Source organism: Protopterus annectens, chromosome 7.part0, assembly GCF_019279795.1.
Source record: "Protopterus annectens isolate FY-2018-M chromosome 7.part0, PAN1.0, whole genome shotgun sequence".
In the NCBI taxonomy this organism is placed as follows: Eukaryota; Metazoa; Chordata; order Ceratodontiformes; family Protopteridae; genus Protopterus; species Protopterus annectens.
The window spans coordinates 174721824-174743149 of record NC_056739.1 but is presented as its reverse complement, the minus strand read 5'-3'; the positions used below and the strand labels follow the sequence as shown (position 1 = coordinate 174743149).

At 41.4% G+C, this 21326-nt stretch overlaps 1 protein-coding gene across 1 annotated transcript in view; it reads right to left on the bottom strand.

Moving 5' to 3' along the window:
- Positions 1–21326, bottom strand: part of CEPT1 (choline/ethanolamine phosphotransferase 1) — a 615941-nt gene that overhangs the window by 25094 nt on the left and 569521 nt on the right. Inside the window, exons 6-7 of the mRNA XM_044076652.1 lie at positions 17175–17333; positions 8133–8258 (exon numbers count right to left, since the gene is read on the bottom strand). Of these exons, the coding sequence (XP_043932587.1) occupies positions 8133–8258; positions 17175–17333 (285 nt within the window). The remainder of the gene's footprint in view (positions 1–8132; positions 8259–17174; positions 17334–21326) is intronic.

Genomic DNA, 21326 nt, shown 5'->3' with positions numbered 1-21326 from the left:
GGATTGTTTTTTATTAAGTGGAGTTTCAGTGTGAAGCATCTTTTACTTCTGATGAAGTTCAGTATGGTATGGACGAAAGAGCTTAAATATTTCACATTGTTTTGTTATTAATTGTGTTTTTAAACAGCATTTATCTTGGTTTAATTTTTGGCTGAAAACCTCCTTTTGTTCCATGCACTGTCACCTTTTTGGAGGTTAATTGGAATGGGAAAGAGAAGAGAACAAAAGATGGGAGAGAGAGGGCAGAGACAGATGAGCTCAAGTATTCCACCAATTGCAGAAGGACATTCATTCTCCCGTTCTCAAAGACTGAAACCTTAGTTTTGTAGAAATATTTGGTGTAAAGCCCTGTAGCACTGAAGCCTCCATAAAGACACAAATGAATGCAGACATCAATCACACAGGCTAGGCTTACCACCTGTCCCTTATTCCAACCTCATTCCACAGTACAGCTTCTGCCCCTATCTGAGCATATCTGTAGTGAAAAAAAGTAATGTCTTACAATTTTTGTAACTTCAGAAGAAGCAGTATGTTTTCATTTTTTCTAATTCAGAAAACAATGAAACTACATGTAAAATAACAATGTAGTATGAAATAGAAAAATCAGTTCTATAGTAAGACTAACTGTGTGCTAAAGTGAAATAAAGTAAACTGTACTGGTAGACGGTATGATGTAAAAATCTCACTTGTCTGGACATTTGAGAAACTGGCAAACCTAACATGAGCTCTACCGAGGCCTTGGATTCCGTGTTCCAGCAGTAGCTGATCAGGAAAGTACCAGGAATAGGACTCCAAGAGTAAGCAAGCGTTGAACAGAAGGGTAAGGAACAAAGCCCAAATGAAAGCACTACCTAACATCAGCAAGATTATCAGTGAAATCTTAACACATTGTCAAAGAGAAGAAATAACTAAACCTGTATATATATATATATATATATATATATATATATATATATATATATATATATATATATATCTACAACGTATTACACCACATAGTAAAATACACTATATAAGCGATATAAAAGAAAAGTACAGTTGTGTACACTTACCATAAATGTAGATGTGCAAGTATATTCACTGTTGCAGTCCTGAGTATTGGGATTTCATGCTCTGAAAGCCCTGTCGGCCTGACTACCAGAGAAAATTCTTTCCAGCTCCCAGGCTAGCGGACGCTCAAACCGACGTCAATACACTCAGGTATAAAGGTAGCCAGCCTACATCAGAACAACAGTCTTTTACTGCACCCAAATAAGAGGAGCCCTGAGAAGACTGGAGCTATCCAAAAGGATAGCCTGGGCAGAAGAGGACAGACCAAGGAAGGGTACCTTGGCTGTACTGCAGAGTCAGAATAAGCCTATTTACAGGCTAAGGGGGTAGGTGGTGGGAAAGAATACTGCAACAGGGAATACACTTAAACATCTACATTTATGGTTAAGTGTGCACAACTGTACTATGTTCTTTATGTTTTACTGTTGCAGTCCTGACTATTAGGAAGATTCCCAAAGCAGAAAAGAGGGTGGATGGATGCAAGGGCAAAGACAAGATGCCCTGCAGGATAACAGTGGCAAACCCTGCGCTAGATTTGGAGAAGGATGCTAAATGGTAGTGTTTGGTGAAGGTATGCACAGAGGACCAGGTGTCTACCTCTAAAATGTACTTGGCGGTAACCCCCTTGATGATGGCAGCAGAAGTAGCAGTAGCCCTGGTGGACTGAGATCAAATCCCAACTGGAGGTACCTTGCCATGAAAGCTATAGCAAAAGGAGATAAAATGGGAGATCCATTTGGAAATAGTTTGCTTGGAGGCTGGTTTGCCTTCTGCACCAGTGGCAAAGAGGAATGAAAAGCTGCTTAGTTTTTCTCAAAGCTTTTGTCTTATCCAGGTAAAAACATAGCTGCCTGTGAACATCCAAGGAATGTAGAATTCTCTCCCCATTATTTTGAGGGTTGGGGAAGAAGGTTGGTAGATGGATGGCCTGATTCAGGGCAGTGTCAGAGATCACCTTGGGCATGAAGGATGGGTTGGTCTGAAGGATGGGGTTGGTCCTAAGAGAAACCTCATCCTTGTGAAAAATAAGAAATGGTTCAACTGCCATGAGGACCTGCAGTTCAGAAACTCTTCTAGCTGAGGTGATAGCTAGTAATATAGCTGTTTTCCAAGTCAGAAACTTGAGGTCAGCAGATACTGCTGGTTCAAGGGGAGGTAAAGTTAACCTTTCTAAAACAAAGTTCAGGTCCCATGGAGGCAGAGGCTTCCTTCTGGGAGGCCTAATATATATGACCCCCCCCTGAGAAATTGCTGTAAGAGTGGATGGGAAAATATAGGAGTTTGTGAGGGCACATAAGCAGAATTGGCAGAAGCATGGATTTTAATTGAAGAGTAGGAAACTCCCTGATTTAGCAGTGACGTCAGGTACTTCAGGATATTGAAAATGTGAACTGACTGTGGTTCTAAGTGGTGTCTTTGCACCAACAGAAAACCTTTTCCATATGGCTTTGTAAGATTTCCTAGTGCTACATCTTCTGGACTCCCTAAGGATGTCTAGCACCTGTTTACTTAAGGTGGCGTCTGTGTAGGCCATTGTGGGATCCTCCATATTGCCAAGCTGAGGGTTGACAGGCTGGGATGAACCACCCTTCCTTTGTTTTGAGGGAGGAGGTTCACTCTCTGAGGAAGAATCCACTGTGCCTGGCTGGAGAGCTGGAAGAGGAGAGGGTACCAATGCTATCTGGGCCAGTCTGGGACTATGAGTATTGCTCTTGGGTTTTCCTCCCTTATCTTGAGCAGGACCCGAGGAATTAGGGGTATGGGGGGAATGCATAAATTAATAGATGCGTCCATGGGAAGGAGAAGGCATCCGTTTTCCAGGCCATCTCTTGACTAATCCTGGTGCAGAATTTTTGCAATTGCATGTTCTGTTTGGATGCAAAGAGATCCACTTGAGGGACCACCAGAACTGGGTTATGGTCTGGAAAATCTCCGAGATCGAATGCCACTCATGACAGTCCATAGCATTCCTGCTGAGGCAGTCTGCTAGAACACTCTGAACTCCTTGTAGGTACTGTGCCATGAGATGCAGTCCTAGAGTGTCTGCTGTTTCACAGACTTGCATTGCTGGATGGCACAGGGGGTAGGAATGCGTTCCTCCCTGTCTGCTGATGCACTACATTACTGAGGTGTTGTCTGTCTTTACGAGCAAGAAGCCTTGAGTCCATTTTTCTTTGAAGGTTATTAGGCCTTATTTTACAGCCATGAGTTCTTTCCAATTGTTGTGCCTGTTTATGAAGTTGATTTCCCACTTCCCCTGGATTTGTAAGTTATGGAAGTGAGCCCCCCAGGCCGTCTCTGAGGCACTTGTAAGGGTCTGTCCCTGAAGACAGAATATGAAGACCTGGGTTGAGGGCGCAAGTATGTGCCCACCATGCAAACTCCAGTTTGAGGCAAGGGATGAGGGCTATTTCTGTCTCTAGTGGTTGGGAGTTCTGGCACCACATGTTCCCAAGATATCACTGCAGCGTCCTCATATGCAGGCGAGGGGAACCATGAGGATGCATGAAATCATGTACCCAAGGGCTCTTAAGAGTTCCATTGCTGAAATCTGATCCTTCATTTGGATCCCTTGAAAGTGATCTGTCAGGAAGGACACTTTTTCTGGGGGAAGGAAAGCCCTCTAGAGAGTGGTGTCCAGGAAAGCCACAGGAAAACAATCCTTTGTGCTAGTGAAGTGACATACTTGTGGGGGTTCAATGTAAACCCCAGAGAAGATGGAAGGCTCTGAGTGAATTTGAGATTCTGGAGTAGTTTTGAGGATCTGTATAAGGCAGTCGTCCAGGTAAGGAGAGATTTGTATTCCCTTGGTGCTGCAGAAAGTTACTACTGGAGCCAAGCACTTTGTGAACACTCGTGGTACAGTAGATAAGCCAAAAGGTAGAGCAGAAAATTGATAATTACTGGATCCTGGCCTGAAGCGAAGGAAATTTCTGTAGGTTTCCTGTACAGGACTGTGAAGGTAGGCATCCTTTAGGTTTAGAAAAAGCATGAAGGCCTGTGGGACAGCATGGGAAGGAGCTTTTGAAGAGTTAACATTTTGAATTTGGGAACCAAGAGAAACTGGTTGAGTTTTGAAGGTCCAGGATAGTGTGCCAAGCGCCTTCTTTCCTGCGGACCAGAATAGTCTTGACTAGAATCCTATTCCCTGCTGAGGAGGGGGGACTAGCTCTATTGCTCCTTGCACAGAAAGATTTTGAATCTGAACCAGGACCCCTGTCATTCATTTAGGGGGACATCTGGAAAACCTGAGGATCTTAATTGCTCTTTAAAAGTGAGCTTGTAGCTATTTGCAATAATGCCTACAACCCACCTGTCTGAGGTAATTAGGGTCTAGGTATGACAGAATAGAGACAGTGTTCCTCCTAGCTTTGGGGTGGGGGTTAAAGGTGGGGTGGATGAGTCAGTGCGAGTCTCTGGAAGTGGCATGGGGTCTAGAACTCCCTCGTCTTGAAGTTTCCATGGTCCACTGTCTGCATTTTTGGGGGAGCTGCCTCTACCTATGTGGTCTTTTCCTTAGTGGTTTCCTCTGGCTACTTCTAAGCAGGGAGGGAAAGAACCAGTGTTTAGCAGGGAAATTTCTACTGAACCTGGGGGGCTGCACCTGGAGGAAACCTTTCACTGTTTGCATAGACTTGGGTTTGTCCTCCATCTATTTCAGCAATTCTTCTGCTTTGGGGCCAAAAAGAACAATCTTGTCAAGGAGGGCATCTGACAAATTAGATTTAACATGGTTAGAAAGGGCTTATTCTCAGAGCCAAGCATGTCTTCTAATCACTGACCTAGTAGTGGCAGCTCTGCAAGATGCTTGCATGGCATCATATCTATAGTGTACAGAATGCTAAGCTACCTGAGCACTAGCATGAGTTCCGACAATTCCTTGGAAAGGTTTTTATCGTCCAGGGTAGACACCTTCTGTTTAAGTTAGTCAAGGATAGTCTGCTGGCACCTGATCATATGAAACTGGCAGCTGAGGGCACTCACAGTGAGTGAGGCAGAAGTACCGACCTTCTTGCTGAACCTGTCAAGGGCCCCACTCTCTTTATCTGAAGGAAGAGGATTTCTGGAAGAACTGACTGTAGCTCCCTTAGGTTCTGGCATGATCACATCAGTGTCAGCAGAAGGGTTCTTGTACAGAAATTTATGGGATTCTTGAACAAGGTAAAACCTGTCTGATTTTCGAGGGACAGGGAGAAGAGAGTCAGGCGTAAGAGAAGATTCCTGCAAGACATCATCCACCACTTCCAGAATTGGAGGGATAGCTAAAGGCTTATGTTCTGGTAAGTCAAGGGACTCCCTAACCCTCTTCTTGGCCTGTGGGTAATCCTGAGCCTCCAATTGAAAATGCTGTCTCATGGCATAGAGGGTCTCCTCAAAGGTGAAATCCTATGGTGGGGAAGGATCTCGTCAGAGTCATCATAGGAAGGGTATGAAGGGCCCTCTTCGGATCCAGCGCCTTCCAAGTCAGAGTCCTCCCCAGACATTGGGGGGGGGGGATCCTGATAAATTTCATAAGTTTCACCCCTTTTCCTTTTACAAGTGGCAACAGTATGTCTAGACTGGACAAGAGAAAGATATTCTGCCAGTCTGAGAAGGTCCTCTGAGAACCCTGTGGTGCAGAGCCAGATGGCCTAACTGCAGGCCTAGGTACCGAAGGTTTCCTAGTAGTGGCTAAGGTCTTAGGCCTAGGAGTCTCTGGTGCCTTCATGCCTGTCTCTTGAGGATGCTGAAAATACACAAGAGCTGTAGTAGGCCAAGCCCTTATTGCCAAGTCTCTGGGCAGTGAACGCTCTTCGGACGCCAAGGCCTGTTGAGTGGTCCTGGACCCAACCAACAAGAAGTTGTCGAAGGTTTGTGTGGAAGTGGATGTCAGAGATGGTGTGTCAGATACCAAAAGGGTCTCGACAGAGGCCTGAGTCATTGGTTCTGGAAGCAAAGGGGGCTGCATAGGTGCCTCACTTTGTTAAGAATTACAAGTCTGGAAGGAGAGACAGGTGGAGATGGATTGTCATCCAAAGGTCTGTGCTTCTTCTGTTTCTCATCTTTTTTTTTCACTTAGGCTGATCAAATTTGGTATGACAGACAGACACCATAAATGATGGCTGAACAGATTGTTGGCTAAGAAACTCTGCAAGAAAATCAGCCCTATGCCTCATAGTTCTAGTATTAAAATGAGCACAAAAGTGACATTTAGCAACGTTGTGATAAGGGCCTAGACAAGTGACACAAAGGGAGTGAATGTCTCTGTGTGTGATCTGCTTACCACAATGGAGACAATTATTGACGTTATCTGATATGAACAAGGAAAGGAAAGGAAAAGTTCCCCAAGGGGGTACTTATCTGTCCAATGACACTTCTCTTTGGTATGAACCGACTAATGCACTTGAATGCTGCTTCAGGTCTTCCGTGGCAAGAAAAGACTGGTGTTCTGACGCAGGCTGGCTACCTTTATAAGTGAGCGTACTGATGCCGGTCTGAGCATCCGCCAGCCTGGGAGCTGGAAAGAATTTTCTCTGGTAGTCAGGCTGACCGAGAGCTTTCAGGGCAGGAAATCCCAATAGTCAGGACTGCAACTGTGAAACATGAAGAACATCTCGGCTTCAACCAGTCAAGACTGATCAACTGACTTTTTGAGACACAAAGTGTATTACAACAGAATTAAAAAAAGGCTTATTTGGGCATCCAAGTTAAACACATCACACATACTTGAGATGTTACTATGGTTATAAGCATACAGGCTGATGCCACTGATTGCAAAATTAGTGAGCATATCCCACTCTCAGTGAAGACACAGTTTCTAAGCAAGACTTTACTCATTAACTCTGCAAACACTGGGTGCATGGGAAAGAGGTAAAGCCCCAATGTACTCCTTATTTAATAATGCAACTCAAAGGTTACTGCATTTTCAAATATGTGAATAAGTGCCCAATGTACTACCAATGGGCAAAATCAGCTTCTAAATGCTTTAGCCCTTTCATGTGTCCCCTCACATTACCTATGGTATGATCCCAGTTATTCTCACTAGGGGTAATACATAATTATCGACCAAGGACTCAGACTCCAAATCCAGCTCTAGACAAGTGACACCAACTCCAAATCCAGCTCCAGACACGTAACATCCAGAAAAAAGGAGGTCATTGTCCCACTGTACTCATCCCTCATTAGACCCATTTTAGAATACAATGCCCTGTTTGTTAAGTACCTCTCAAGACATCTGCAACAACTGGAAAGGCCGCAGAAATACTTCACTAAAAGAATCGCAGGCCTAAAGCAGATGCCTTATGCTGTCTAAAAATACTCCAGCTATACTCTGTCGCATATCATCTACTCAGAAGCGATCTCTGCTTAACATACAAGGCCATGTCAAACCCAGAGCTGCTGGACATGCTACACTTAAAGAAATCCTAATCCCTCAAAGCCACATACTCCTGGGGTCTAAACCTTGTAATCACAATGAACAAAACATGCTGGGTGGATAGGTTCCTGACCCAGAGACTCCCCAGACTCTGGAAAAGACTGTCCATACATGTCAAGCAGACTGCCTCTTTGGCCCTCTTCAAAAGGAACCTTGACGATTGGATGGGAGATAGGAAATTCACCCCGGGGATCACGTCAGTTGCCCTGCTAGACAGGGGTCCAGGGAAGTAAATACTGTGGGAAGGAATAGTCAGGGAATTGCTATGGCTAGGCTTGTATAGACCCTAGGGCCGACAGCCTAGTATCAACCTATGAACCTATGAATGGGTAAGGCCAATCTCTAACCAAATGGGATAGGTTAATTCCAGCACAAAAAGGGAAACTGACTAGGCTTAAAATGGCCCTCAATGGCAGTTAACCAAGTACTTACCTATGAACCTATAATACCTCCAAAGTGAAGTTTGAAGAGCTGGAAAGCTAGTCAGATGCCTCTCACACAATCAATCTACAGCATTTCCAAAGGTCAGCTAGACAAAATCTCCGCAAGACATGAATCCTGAAAGCTCATGTTTAAAAAACAGCACCTTAACTGAAAAAAAAAAATATCAACAGAGCTAGCTTCATCATTTGCAGCTGCAACAAAGGGACAGGAACAGGAGACTTACCAAAGCAATCCAGAGAACAATGTATTCATCAACAAAACTATTAAAATACTGATTGAGAAACAGAAGCCCAGGTCCAATGAATGCAGAATCGTGCAAATGCATTTCACTTTTTGTCATGTGAGCAACCTAAACAAATGCAAAGAGAATCATGTGAACAGAAAAAATGTTTTTACTTGGTAATCTTGTACAGTACACAACTTACACATTTCATTAAAGCTTTGCCAAATGCTCAGAACACTAGCAATGGAAGAAAGCAATTATATCCACCGTGATTAACATGACGTATATGAAAAACAGTACTTGTTCTAAGAACCAAAACAGAACTTAAAATCCCCTAAAAAGGCATAAAGAAGGCCAATAAAGCATAATATTGAAAATGCATTGTTTGCATTTTTAAGATTTTTTTTTCCATCTCCATTTAAGAGCTAGATGTCTTTTTTTAATCTGTTTGTTAACTCATAAACCAACATATGGGCCTCTCTTAACTCATTAACCCAGAGTACCTTCTCATGGCGCCTCTGTGCTTAACACCGAGCGCGCCATGACACGATACTAATTTGAAGCTGTTACCCCCGAGTGCCTTCCACAAGCGCGAGGAACTGAACTACAGATTTGTAGGTGACCTTAATGTAAAACGCACTGAAATCGTAACTAAATGTGTAAATTACTTTATATAGTTACAATTCAGCATGTTTTAACATTAAGTTCACATTAAACTTCTTTTAGAAAATCCAGTTTAAAAGTTCTGTAACGGCAAGTGGTGGCATCCAATCAGATTCTTTCAATCCAAGCCACCACTTGCGTCACACATCCACCCCCAACATTAACTTCTTTTGTTTTCCCCAAATAAATAGAGGGACCAGCAACAGGTATTTCTTTCCTTTCTGCAAATACTTGGAGATTTGACCTGCTAGTGGATCCCTCTATTTTTGGGGGATGGTTTACATGGATTGCCAGCGCTGCAAGGAGTATCCCACTGTAGCTTCACTCAAGGACTTCCCGGTTTAGCTTCCCCGTGATAACCCAGGTAAAAATTTCACAAATGGATATGCAGAGGCTTTAGCATCAATAGTCTTGAAATGTAGTGTAGTACAAAATTAATTTGTGTCTTCTATATAGAAGTCAGTGAGGAATTCAATTCTGTGATAGATGAGCCGATTACATGTCTAGTCTGGTGCTGTAATGTATGCATAGTCCCTGTACATGTTTCTGAGAATTGTATATTTCTGCACTCAGTGTTCCTGCTGCGGTTTTGTTTATAGATAAGGCAAAAGCTGGCTGAACAAACACTGCACAAACAGATGTAAAGTGTGCTTAACACACACCAGTTCGCCACTGACATCGTAAATATGCAGGCAGCATATGTTGCTCCTACCTCAAACTTAGACATAAACTTCAGTATACCTTTATTTTATCTGAGCATTAATTGCACAGAGATTGTCTGCAGTGCCATTCCTATGAACTGTTACTCTTTTTGCAGAACGTCCTTGATTTGTGTCATGTTTTTGCCCTGCCTTGATTACTGAGGAATGCAACTTGTAGATAATATCAAACGTCATAGTTTCATACTACTTTTTGTTAAAAATGTATTTTGAGGCCATCTATGTTAGCTTCCTTAAATATTGAAATAAGAACTTGCAAATACTTGATTTCCTGGGGTGAACGCAAAGATAGTGGGGTGGGCTGTTCATCGCAGCCCTGGGAATGCAAATGCTGCCCGAAAGTAGGTTTTGGAACTGGGTAACCCCAAGTGCAAAAGATGCTGCAGAAAAGGCAAACTTTTTTCTGTCTTTGAGGGGGGAGTATGCGAGTGCTTGCGTTTGGCTTGAGCTGACTAGCTGCAAACGTAGATGATGGTAAAAAGGGGAGGGAGAGGGATGTGTGTGCTCCTCTGTACTAATAGATTAAGTCACTGAGCGCTGGGCTCCGCATGCAGGGACCTTGGGGAACATTTGTCATGATGCCTGTGTGCTCTGTCTCTCAGCTGTTGTTAGCGAAGTGTAAATATATCTTTAGACTCCTTGTGAAGGAGCCCGTTATGAGTTTACAGATAACTTTATTTTTTGATTGAAGGAACAACTACTTTTTTGATTGTCTGTGTGTGTGTGTGTTTATTTTTTTGAGTGACACTGGATCTCATGATGGCACAGTCAGTCCTATCGCCTTTTGTTCTGGCTAGGAGGTAGCTGGGAGGAAATGGGCACTTTGAGTAAAGTGAGCTAACGTGAACTAGAAAAATCAGCTTTTGACCGTCTGTATAGTGTGGCACCTTCTTAGTACCGTTTAATTGACTTTAGCTGATATAGTGGCTTGTTACTTAATCGTATTCCAGTGTTGCCATAACCTTTGCTCACTTGTAGAAGAGTTACTGAAAGCAATCATTTCTCATGTAATTGTACTTGTCTCTCAGCTTAGTATGTTTCATATTGACAAAGGTATGTTTGCGTCGTCAATAAGGTTACGTTATTGCAACATTGTTGCTGTAGTATTTCAAATGCAAGTGTTACAGATTGCGAACGATTACTTTCATAAGGAATGTACTCAAGAAAGCCCATCTGTGGTTATGACTTCTGCCATACATGTTTGTACTAACAGCAATGTGTTTGTTTCTGTTTTGTCTACTGCCTGTCTGAATTTGTTTGACCAGTCATACTAGTGGCATTTGCTTTTTGTTGGTGTTTTCTCCTTATTGCTTATTAAAATTTGTTAAATGGGATATAACATTGATCCAAATGGATGTGTTTCATATTTCTATTGCATAGATGGGCTGGATATGCTTTGCCTGTCTGCTGTGTACTTGTACAGATTGGTTAATTTGTGTGCCAGGCATTTACTTTTGTTAGCTGTACATGTCTTGTATTTAGTCTCTATTTTATGCCAGTCTGTCTCTGACTTGTACCTGCTTAAAGTCTACACGTTGATGTAGTTACATATCTCAGATGTAGCAGCCATGCTGGTGTGCCGGTGATTTCCAACTGTGTTCTCGTTTTGTTTATTCCTGTGAATACTGCCTGAGTTGTACCCATTTTCTTATGCCGCAAGTGCCAGCTGGCTGGCTGGACTTTCTGCTTCATTCCCACTGGATTATTTGTTTTTGTTTGATAACCTGATAGGTGATCTGGTTCCAAGGAGCCTATTCAAACCCAACCTGAGCAAGTGTAAATTTAAAAGAAGGTAATTGATAAAATACAGTGAGAAGAGACTTAAAATGAGAGGATATGTGTAACTATAAACAGAATATTAAAGCAGAAATTTAAATATATATTTTTATGGAATAGTCATTTTATACTTTCCATAATGTCAAAATAGTGTAGGAGGATGTTTTGAACCTAGAAGCTAGTTAAAGCCAAGCTGTAAAAGACTGTGCAAAATTTATCTGCTCATTCTCGGTTATTATGCAGAATAGCAAAAAGAACAAATCTAAGAATAAAATACAATAGGTTATGTTATGAGCAGCTAACTAGGTTTGCATCTGCAGGTTGCAGTGGAGGTTTTAGTGTTTTCTTTTGAAGTGCTAATTTCAAAAATATTTCTGAAATTATTAGGCACTTGTCTTACAGCTTAGGGTAGTGTTAGAGAATTATTTTTTACCTGTCAGAAGGTTGTTCTGAAGGGCTCTCAAAGGTGATGGCCTCACTGACTTGGGCTCTAAGGACATAGTCCTTTTTGGTCTGTTTGAAGGCACCATTTGGTCTGTCTTATGTGTCACTGTACCTATATGTCTGCCTTCTTTTTATTTTATAAGTTACATTTATTTATCATATGCACATACCATTTTGGTGATCATAGTTTTCTCATGGCATGAACAGTAGAAAAAAACTAATCTTGTTAGTTTGTAGGTACCAGATGTGGTGAGCTTACATGCCTGCCTTGTGTGTATAGCTTAAGGGTCATCAGTCCATTTACCTTTGTGTGCAGCTTGTGCGTGGTCTTCCTGTTCTGTGCTGACCAAGATGTTACTCAGTCTTTACTAATGGTGTAGACTTGTACTGCATACTGCTGTGTTTTCAGTTAAGATTGGAATGTAAGCCCCACAAAACAACTCGATTAGTATCTTTTTTTTTCTAGTGGGTAGCAGCAATGTTACCAAAACTGACAATGGTGCATGTCTTGGAGCTAATTTTAGCTGCCTTTATTTATTTTTTTTTAAGTTTTTCTTATTAAGTAGACACTAACATGTTAGGATATGTTAATCATTTTTAAGTGAATGCAAGTACTTTTGGGTGACGGAAGGTGTACACAGGGAAGGTGACCTGGTTTTGACTTTTATATATCAGAGGGCCGCACAGACACTGGAAAAGGAAGCTGTACATGCTGATTCCAGGTGAATAGCACAATTATGTGATGCAGTGATTTGCTAAAGCTGTTCAAGGAAATGAAACCAAAATTACTCAGCACTGCTTATGCAGGTCACTGAAAGGTGATTAGCCAGAGGTTATGGTGCAGGAAAGAATTTCTGAAGTGAATGTCCTGCTTGGCCTTTGGAGGCTGAGTAGTGGGTATAAAAGCACTTCATCTTCTAGGTTGGGTAGTGAAACTGCCTGCTAGAACCCTTTGGTCATTCCTTTGTGATCAGCTGTTTAGTGAAGCAAGGCACAATCTACAAAGGTGGAAATCTCCTGGTAGAAGAAGTGAGATCAGGGGTGGAGTAGAACATTGTGTACCCATTGGAAGAAATTGATTACATCTGGATATCTGACTTCAGGATTGTACTTGGTGGATTTCTGGAAATGATAGCCTTCTATGTTGTGGAAAAGACCATGCTATTTCCTTCAGTGGTGTGGTTAGAATGAGTTGGCTTTTGCTAGAAGTGAGTTGGTTTGTACTTGAGCCTTTAGCAAAGCCTTTAACTGTACTGTCACAGTACTGCAAATAAAGCTGGTTATATTAGTTAGGAAGACTGTTATCTGGTAGGCATGGAACTGGCTGAATAAAAAGGTACAAACTGTAGTACTGAATAAACCCAGTGGGAATTGATTATAGAATATCTTCCTTTAGGGTGGGATCCTGGTTTGCTGCAGAGTTACTTTGTCCTCAATAAGATCCAGGGAATTGTTAAGGCTAGGCTTGTATAGGCCCTAGGGTTCATTTCAGGTTGTGGATATATGTATCTCAGATTTGGCTTTGGTAGATTTTAGTTGTCTTCAGATCTGTTTTGTGCAGTTTGAGACTCAGGTCTTCTCCATACCGATGATAATGAGTCTGTGTTACATAACAGCTGCACAAGGTAATATAATTAATGCCTATTCAACAAGTTATGTGCAGCAAATATCACCTGTGTCTGAGCATGCATAACTTTGCAGCAATGAAAGGCAGGTCATTATCACGTTAGCAGTAAGTCAGTTACAATATAGTACTGACTCTATCACTTTTTAGGTAAAACTCTCAGCAGCTGTCACTGTTACTCACATAAGTAGAAGTTGTTATCACTTTGATGAATGCACAAGCCAGATTGTGTTTTTCCTCTGCTTGGAGTCATTGCAAGCCACCCCCCCCCAGTCTTCATCAACTACCTATCCTCTGAAACCCCTGATTTTCTTATTCCTGTATACACACACACACACACACACACATATATATATATATATATATATATATATATATATATATATATATATATATATATGTATTGTGTGTGTGTGGATATATATGTATGTACATAACTTCTGCTATTTAAATTGTTTTATTTCACTGATATTTCTTGTTTGGCGCATGTACAAACATTAGCAATTGATGAAAGCACATTTCCGTTCCTTCCATTTATGTGTATTTTCACGAGTAACATACCGATGCAAGTAGCCATTTTAGTAATGTGGTTTATATCTTTGTGAGTTATTGTAACTGAACCGGTGAGGATGCTGAGAAAGAACAACTGTTTCAGGAGAGTGCTACCACATACAATCTAATATGTCAGTGAGCATCCTGCAATACTTCTTTTTTTTAGTCTGCTTTTATCAGGCATGTGTAGTCTAGATGACAGAAAGGGATTACTAATACAGAAATTGATCCCTTAGGTCCACTGCTGAATGGACACATGTAAAAAGAAAAGGCATAGGTAAGGCAGACTGCGACACTGAAGGAGGTCATGAGACTACAGTGTTATCGGCTGTCTGAGTGGGTAGCCAGCACAGCTATCGGACAAATGAGATGGCCTTGCCTGCCACTGACGTCCCATGCCTGTGCTGGGTTCATTAGTGGAGTGGCGGTCCTTACCTTGCTTTTGCTCTTTACATGTACCCATTCAGCAGTATGTTGGCTACACCAAGAATGTGTACATTTACAATCGTGTATTCTACATGGTAAAACAACTGGTTCTGAATGCTGCACACATGTACATATATCAGTTTTGTTAGGACTCAGGTTATGGAAATTATGATTTTTTGATATTCTGGTAAATAACTTTGCTAGGGAGCATCTGAATGTGCCAAGTAATACCTCATTTTGAAGACAGTACTGATAGTTCCAACATGGTAAAAGAATTGTGTCTGTATGTTGTACACATGTGCAGATATCAAAGTTTGTTTCGGACTTAGGTTGTGGAAATTATGATTTTATTTTTCCATATTTTGGTAAGTAACTTTGCAAGGGAGCATCTGAATGTGCCAAGTAATACCTCATTTTGAAAACAGTATTGATAGTTCTAACATGGTAAAATAATGGTGCCTGCATGTTGTACTCAAATGCAGAAATCAAAGTTTGTTTCAGACTTAGGTTATGGAAATTATGATTTATTTCAAATTCTGGTAAATAACTTTGCAAGGGAGCATCTGAATGTGTCAAGTAATACCTCATTTTGAAGACAGTATTGATGGTTCCAACATGGTAAAAGAATTGTGTCTGTATGTTGGACATGTGCAGATATCAAAGTTTGTTTTGGACTTAGGTTATGAACATTAAGATTTTGTTTTCATATTTTGGTAAATAACTTTGCAAGGGAGCATCTGAATGTGCTAAGTAAGACCTCATTTTGAAAACAGTATTGATAGTTCTAACATGGTAAAAGAATGGTGCCTGTACGTTGTACTCATATGCATATGTCACAGTTTGTTTCAGACTTAGGTAATGGAAATTATGATTTTATCATCATATTTTGGTAAATAACTTTGCAAGGGAGCATATCAATGTGCCAAGTAATACCTCATTTTGAAGACAGTGTTACTTCTTATAATATGGTAAAAGAACTTTGTCGGTGCACTGTACACATGCACAGATATCACAGTTTGTTTAGTCTTGTACGATTATGAAAATTATACATTTACAATACTTCTCATTATTATGCCCATATCTTTGCATGGGAGCATGGTGATCACACAAATGATGCATCATTTTGAAGCTGACATTCAGTTGCACAACTTCTACACGGACATGTAGGCTCTGTCTGTTACAGGTGATGTGATATTATGCTTTATCAATTATGAGAAATAATATATTGCACCATATTTCTGTGAATATCTCAAGAAAGGAGCATCACACAGTCATGGTTAAGGTATCATTTTAAAGCTGACATTCATACTAACAAATTAAATTCAAATTGTATGGGTCTGCATGGTACATTGACCAAGATATTGTGCTTTGCTTTTCCAAAAAGGTAAAAAAATATGCACAATATCAACATTCCTTGCCAAATATTTAATAATGACTTTGATATGCACTATCAACATTTACACTGTTGGAAAGGTCAGTGTCTGCTGAACAACTTTCGCCTTTACATTTTTAGTCTAGCTCTTATAGTTAAAGAGTTATGAACATTTGTTTTCCTGTATGGTATTAAACATGGATTTTCTAAAAATGAGCTCAGGCTGCACTGTTGTTCCTATGGTGGAATTAAGCAGGCATCTTTTTCAGAGCTGCTCCGGGGTGAATGAGTTAAGGGGCTTACTCTCGAGTACTGTCTGGTTAAGTGACTTGCTAAGAGTTGCACAGTAAGAGTAAGCAAATGAAGACCGAAGGAATTGAGCCCAGGACTACAGGATGAACTTTAGTTCCATAATGCTTTGCACTACACAACCAGCCTTCAGTTGCCATTTCTGTAATATATGTACTAGAGTTGTATCAAAATCCCTATCACATTTTGTATTACTAACCAGAAACAAAAAGAGGCATTATCAATCCCATCCATTACTTTACATATGTTGGAGCATCATGGAAATTGAATGGTGGAGGTAAAATCTTGGCAACTTAACCATTTCCTCCATTGTGTTGCGATATACCTCAGATATGCACATTCTGCAACATTTGTAAAAAGTGACTACTAAAAGCAGATAGCAAGATCAGCATTGGCCCTTACTTCACCAAGGCTCAGGCAACCAAGACTCCTCAGGAAGAAAAAAAAAATACTTCCAAAGTGCTAGCGTTCTCCCCCTACCCACACCATCTGGAAGAGCCGGGGGACTGCTTCCAAACTCAAGCAGTCAGCAGCTGACAAATGCTTTCTCCCTGCGCCACCGTTTAAAAGCTGCATGTTTATGATGCTGTACGTAATAATTTTTTCAGTCAAGTACAAATGAAACTAACATTCCTACACCTGCCCTCTGAAGTCTGCAATGCAAATAAGCACAACTGTATCAATGCAAAAGAAAGCTACTGGCATGTTTTAACTGCTTCAAAAAGCAGCAGGTAAACAGAATGTGTTTGTACAACTATACAAATCAGTTGTCAAATGTACCAAGAAAACAGACATTTTTATGGAACCATGGTATAAAAATGTGACTGTCATGGAGTTTATAATTCAAAGCATGTAGAGGGACCTAACTTAACTTAATTTTCTGTAACACAAACTCCACTGGCTAAATACAAGTAGATAATGTCTAACAGTCAGCATAACTTGAAGCATATCACTTAAAAAGATGAGAAATCAGACAATGTTGGATACTCTTCATAGTCCACCCTGATTACTATTCACAACCCTTAAAATGACTCAGTAAAGAAAAATGACTTGTTGCATCAAATTATAGCTTAAACAGGTTTTTAAATGTAATTCCACCCAGTGCAACTAGGAAGGCACACTCTTAACAAAAATGATAAAACCACAGCAGTTCTTACCACCAATTTGTTTGTTATTTTTGCGGAAACGCATCCAAAAGTAAGAATATAAAGACATGGATGATTTTCAAAAATCTGAACGGAAGACTTCTTGTAGATCATGATGGCCAATATTATTAAAGATCCAATATGTAGAAATGGTGAAAGAACACTTGTTCCCTACAAAACAAAATTAAAAATTAAAAAAAAAAAAAATCTCAGATCATCTATGATATGCAAATTCGAGTTCTGCTACAGAAATGGAAACATTACATGTTTCTGCTAAAAGTCAAAGGTATCTAAGTAATACAAAATCATCTCTGCAAAATAATCACAAATTAAGTGAAATTATCTGTGAAAAATAAAACTGAGACAATAAAATATGAAACTACACACTTTCAATGAATAACTTGTTGATTTCTACAAGTCCATTTCTGTAGACAGAGGAAAATATCCTCCCTATCTTTGCAGAGTTGCAGTAATTTACTGCAAATTTGCCGCAAAGGTTACAGCTGGCTGTTACAGGACTAAGATTTGGTGAAGAGTTGAAGAAACCAGAGGGCCAACAAGACGGGGCATGGAACCAAGCATATGTTCTTCACCAGTTGCCCTAAGTACTATTCAATGAGCTATAAATGTGTACAGGGGCATTTATGGGCTCACACATGCCTTCTTACATCACAGGTGTGTTCTATGACAGATGGCATATGAGACAACAGTTGCCTTCCCAAGCACTAATCCACTATCAGCACCCCACCGGAACTTATCCTATCACACTAGTGAAACAATGTAAAGCAGTTGTGCAGCTACTGACAGAGTTGGCCCCATCTTGCATTCTTTCCAGATACCTGATGCCCCTTAGAGGCTCTAGGCTAGTTACAGCACACAAAGGAAATCAATATCTTTTTGAGAGGGGGACTGAGAAGGCATCCCATGGCTAAACAATTTAAAATATAACATCACTATACCAGTAGATCTATAAAAACAGCACTGTACTTTCCAATGATGTTGTTTGTCTTTTGTCTTTTCCCAGTTAGGGGTCGCCACAGCGGAACTTCGGTCCGCTTATGATTGGCAGTAGATTTTCACGAACGCCGAGGTGCCAGCTCGAACGTTCAACCTTCAACGTAGGCACGCCCATTTACACGTCTTTCTAACGCCCACCCAACCACGGGGAGGACATGCAGACTCCACACAGAAGGCAGTCCCTGCACTCCAGCCGAGAATCGAATGGGAGAACCTCTTGCTGTGAGGCAACAATGCTACTGCTGCACCACTGCAGATGGTACATCACATACCACGTGGTGAAAATCTGACTGTATTCTAATAGTCATTATCCAGTCTCCCTAAATATTTCAAGTATGTCTCGACCAAGTACAAAACATTTTGAGCCCGGACGGTTTGAACCCGTAATGAAAACATTAAAACATTCAAAATACAGATCTAGAACAGTATGAAGATAAATGATCAAATATTACCCAAGTAAAAAAGGTGGAACAACATGTAGAAATAAAGAAACGTTCAAAAAATAAAAAATGTAACTCGAAATAATAACCTACTTTCAATACCAGAACTAAAGTACAGTTTTGTACCAACCATAAATGTAGATGTTCGAGTGCTCATACAGCTGCAGTCATAACAGATGGGTTATCCTGCCGTCAGGCGGGTCCTCGGTCGGCCGAATTCCAAAGTCTAGGTCTGGCGTCGGTTGTCGTCGCTTCCTCCCTGACGTCAGAGTGGCAGGGGTATAAAAGAGGCAGCCGACGCCATTTTCTTCAGTTTTTCTTGCCCCAGATGTCAGGTACCCCCAGAAGGAAGGCAAACATAATGTTATGCAAAAATGCAATGTTGATAAATCAAAAACAGTAGTTGCAAGCAAATACACCATAAAAGAGTACCCCAAAAGGTTATATGAAAAGGGTTTGTCATAAGGCCTGTCCTAAAAGGGGTTGGAGGGAGGGGAAACCTGGACTGCAGCTGTATGAGCACTCGAACATCTACATTTATGGTAGGTACAAAACTGCACTATGTTCATCGTGCATACAGCTGCAGTCATAACAGATGGGTAGAATCCCAAAGCTAAGTAAGGGTGGTAGGCACTAAGTGGAACTAGGAGGGGCTAGGATGCCCTGCAGGAATGCTGTGGCAAAGCCCGCTCTAGATTTAGAGTATAGTGGGAGGTGATAGTGCTTGGAGAAAGTGTGCACTGAACTCCAGGTGGCTGCTTCCAAAATATCCTTGGTAGGGACCCCCCTGAGGAAGGCTGCAGAGGTAGCTGTGGCTCTGGTGGAGTGGGATCTGATGCATGCAGGCACAGTTTTTCCATGAAATGAGTAACAAAAGTTTATGCAGTGGGCTATCCATTTTGAAATTGTCTGTTTGGAAATAGCCTTTCCTTGAGCACCTGCAGCATAGGACACAAAGAGTTGCTCAGATTTCCTGAATGGCTTTGTCCTGTCCAAATAATAACAAAGTTGTCTGTGAATATCCAAGGAATGTAGTAGTCTTTCCCCTTTGTTTTGTGGATTAGGATAAAAGGTAGGTAAGTGGATAGTCTGATTCAAAGCTACACTGGATACTACCTTTGGCATAAATGTAGGGTTGGTTCGTAAGGAATCTCTGTCCAGATGGAAAATGATGAATGGTTGCACAGCCATGAGGGCCTGTAGCTCCGAAACCCTGCGAGCTGAGGTGATAGCCAGAAGAAAGGCTGTTTTCCATGACAAGTACTGTAACTCTGGTGAAGAAGCTGGCTCGAAGGGAGGAAGGGTCAGCTTTTCCAATACGAAGTTGAGGTCCCAAGCAGGGACTGGTAGTTTCCTTGGGGGTTTTATATTCTTTGTCCCTCTGAGGAACTGCCTTAAGAGAGGATGAGAGAATAAAGGAGGATCTGTGTTGTATTGTGCAGAAATGGCTGAAGCGTGGATCTTGATGGAGGAGAAGGAAAGTCCATTGTTTAACATCTCAGCTAGGTACTGTAAAATTTGAGGTATATTTATTACCCAAGGATTCTGTCCCTTCTTTTGATTCCAAGCACAAAAACGTTTCCATTTGGCGGAGTAGGTCTTTCTAGTAGAAGGTCTTCTGGCCTCCAAGATGACATCCTGCACCTCCTTGGAGAGTAGAAACTGTTGGGAAATCAAGGAATTCTCCATGCAGCTAGATTTAGAGTTTTGAGATGGCTGTGAAGAGTTTTGTAGTTGTGCTGGGACAACAGAAGAGGGACTAGAGGTAGGATCCATGGTGGGGAATGTGTCAGGCTCTTCAGGAGCGGATACCAGTGTTGCCTTGGCCAGTCTGGAGCAATGAGAATAATTTTCGGCCTCTCTGCTCTGACTTTTAATAGAACTTTGGGCAGCAGAGGAAGAGGCGGGAAGGCATAGACTGTCAATTTTGCCCAATTGAAGGAAAGTGCGTCCACTTTCCAGGCCTGTGGATGATAGGTCCTTGAACAAAATTTTTTCAACTAGCAATTTCTATGGGTAGCAAAGAGATCTATGTCTGGCTGTCCACATGCCTGAGTTATCATTGTGAAAATTTGAGGATGCAACTTCCATTCGTGTGGATCTGTCATATTTCTGCTTAGGTTGTCTGCCAGTGTGTTTTCCTTCCCTGGCAGGAATTGTGCCTGTAGTTGAATTTTCAATTCCAGTGCTGTGTTCCATAGGGTCATGGCTTGCCTGCACAGGGGGTATGAATGAGTTCCCCCCTGTTTGTTTATGTACCACATCACTGTGGTGTTGTCTGTCCTTATCAATAGCTGGCCTGGATGCAGTAGGTCTTTGAAGATCATAATAGCCTTTTGTACGGCTAGCATTTCCTTTTGGTTGATGTGAAGGAGCTTCTCTTTTCATGCCCATTTTCCCTGAATGCACTGATTTGTCATGTGTGCTCCCCATGCATAGTCGGAGGCGTCTGTTGTGATGATTTGAGTTGCTTGAGGTACACAGAAAGGAAGACCTGTGTTTCTTTGGCAAGCTTGAGCCCACCACATAAATTCCTTTTGAAGGCATGGAATGAGTGGTATAATTGCTTCCAAGCTGTGGCTGTGTTGAGACCATAAGTTTTTTAGGTACCATTGAAGTTTCCTCATATGCAGCTTTGCACATGGGATAAGTAGGATGCAAGATGCCATGAATCCCAGAGCCTGCAGGACTTTCCTTGCAGTTAGCC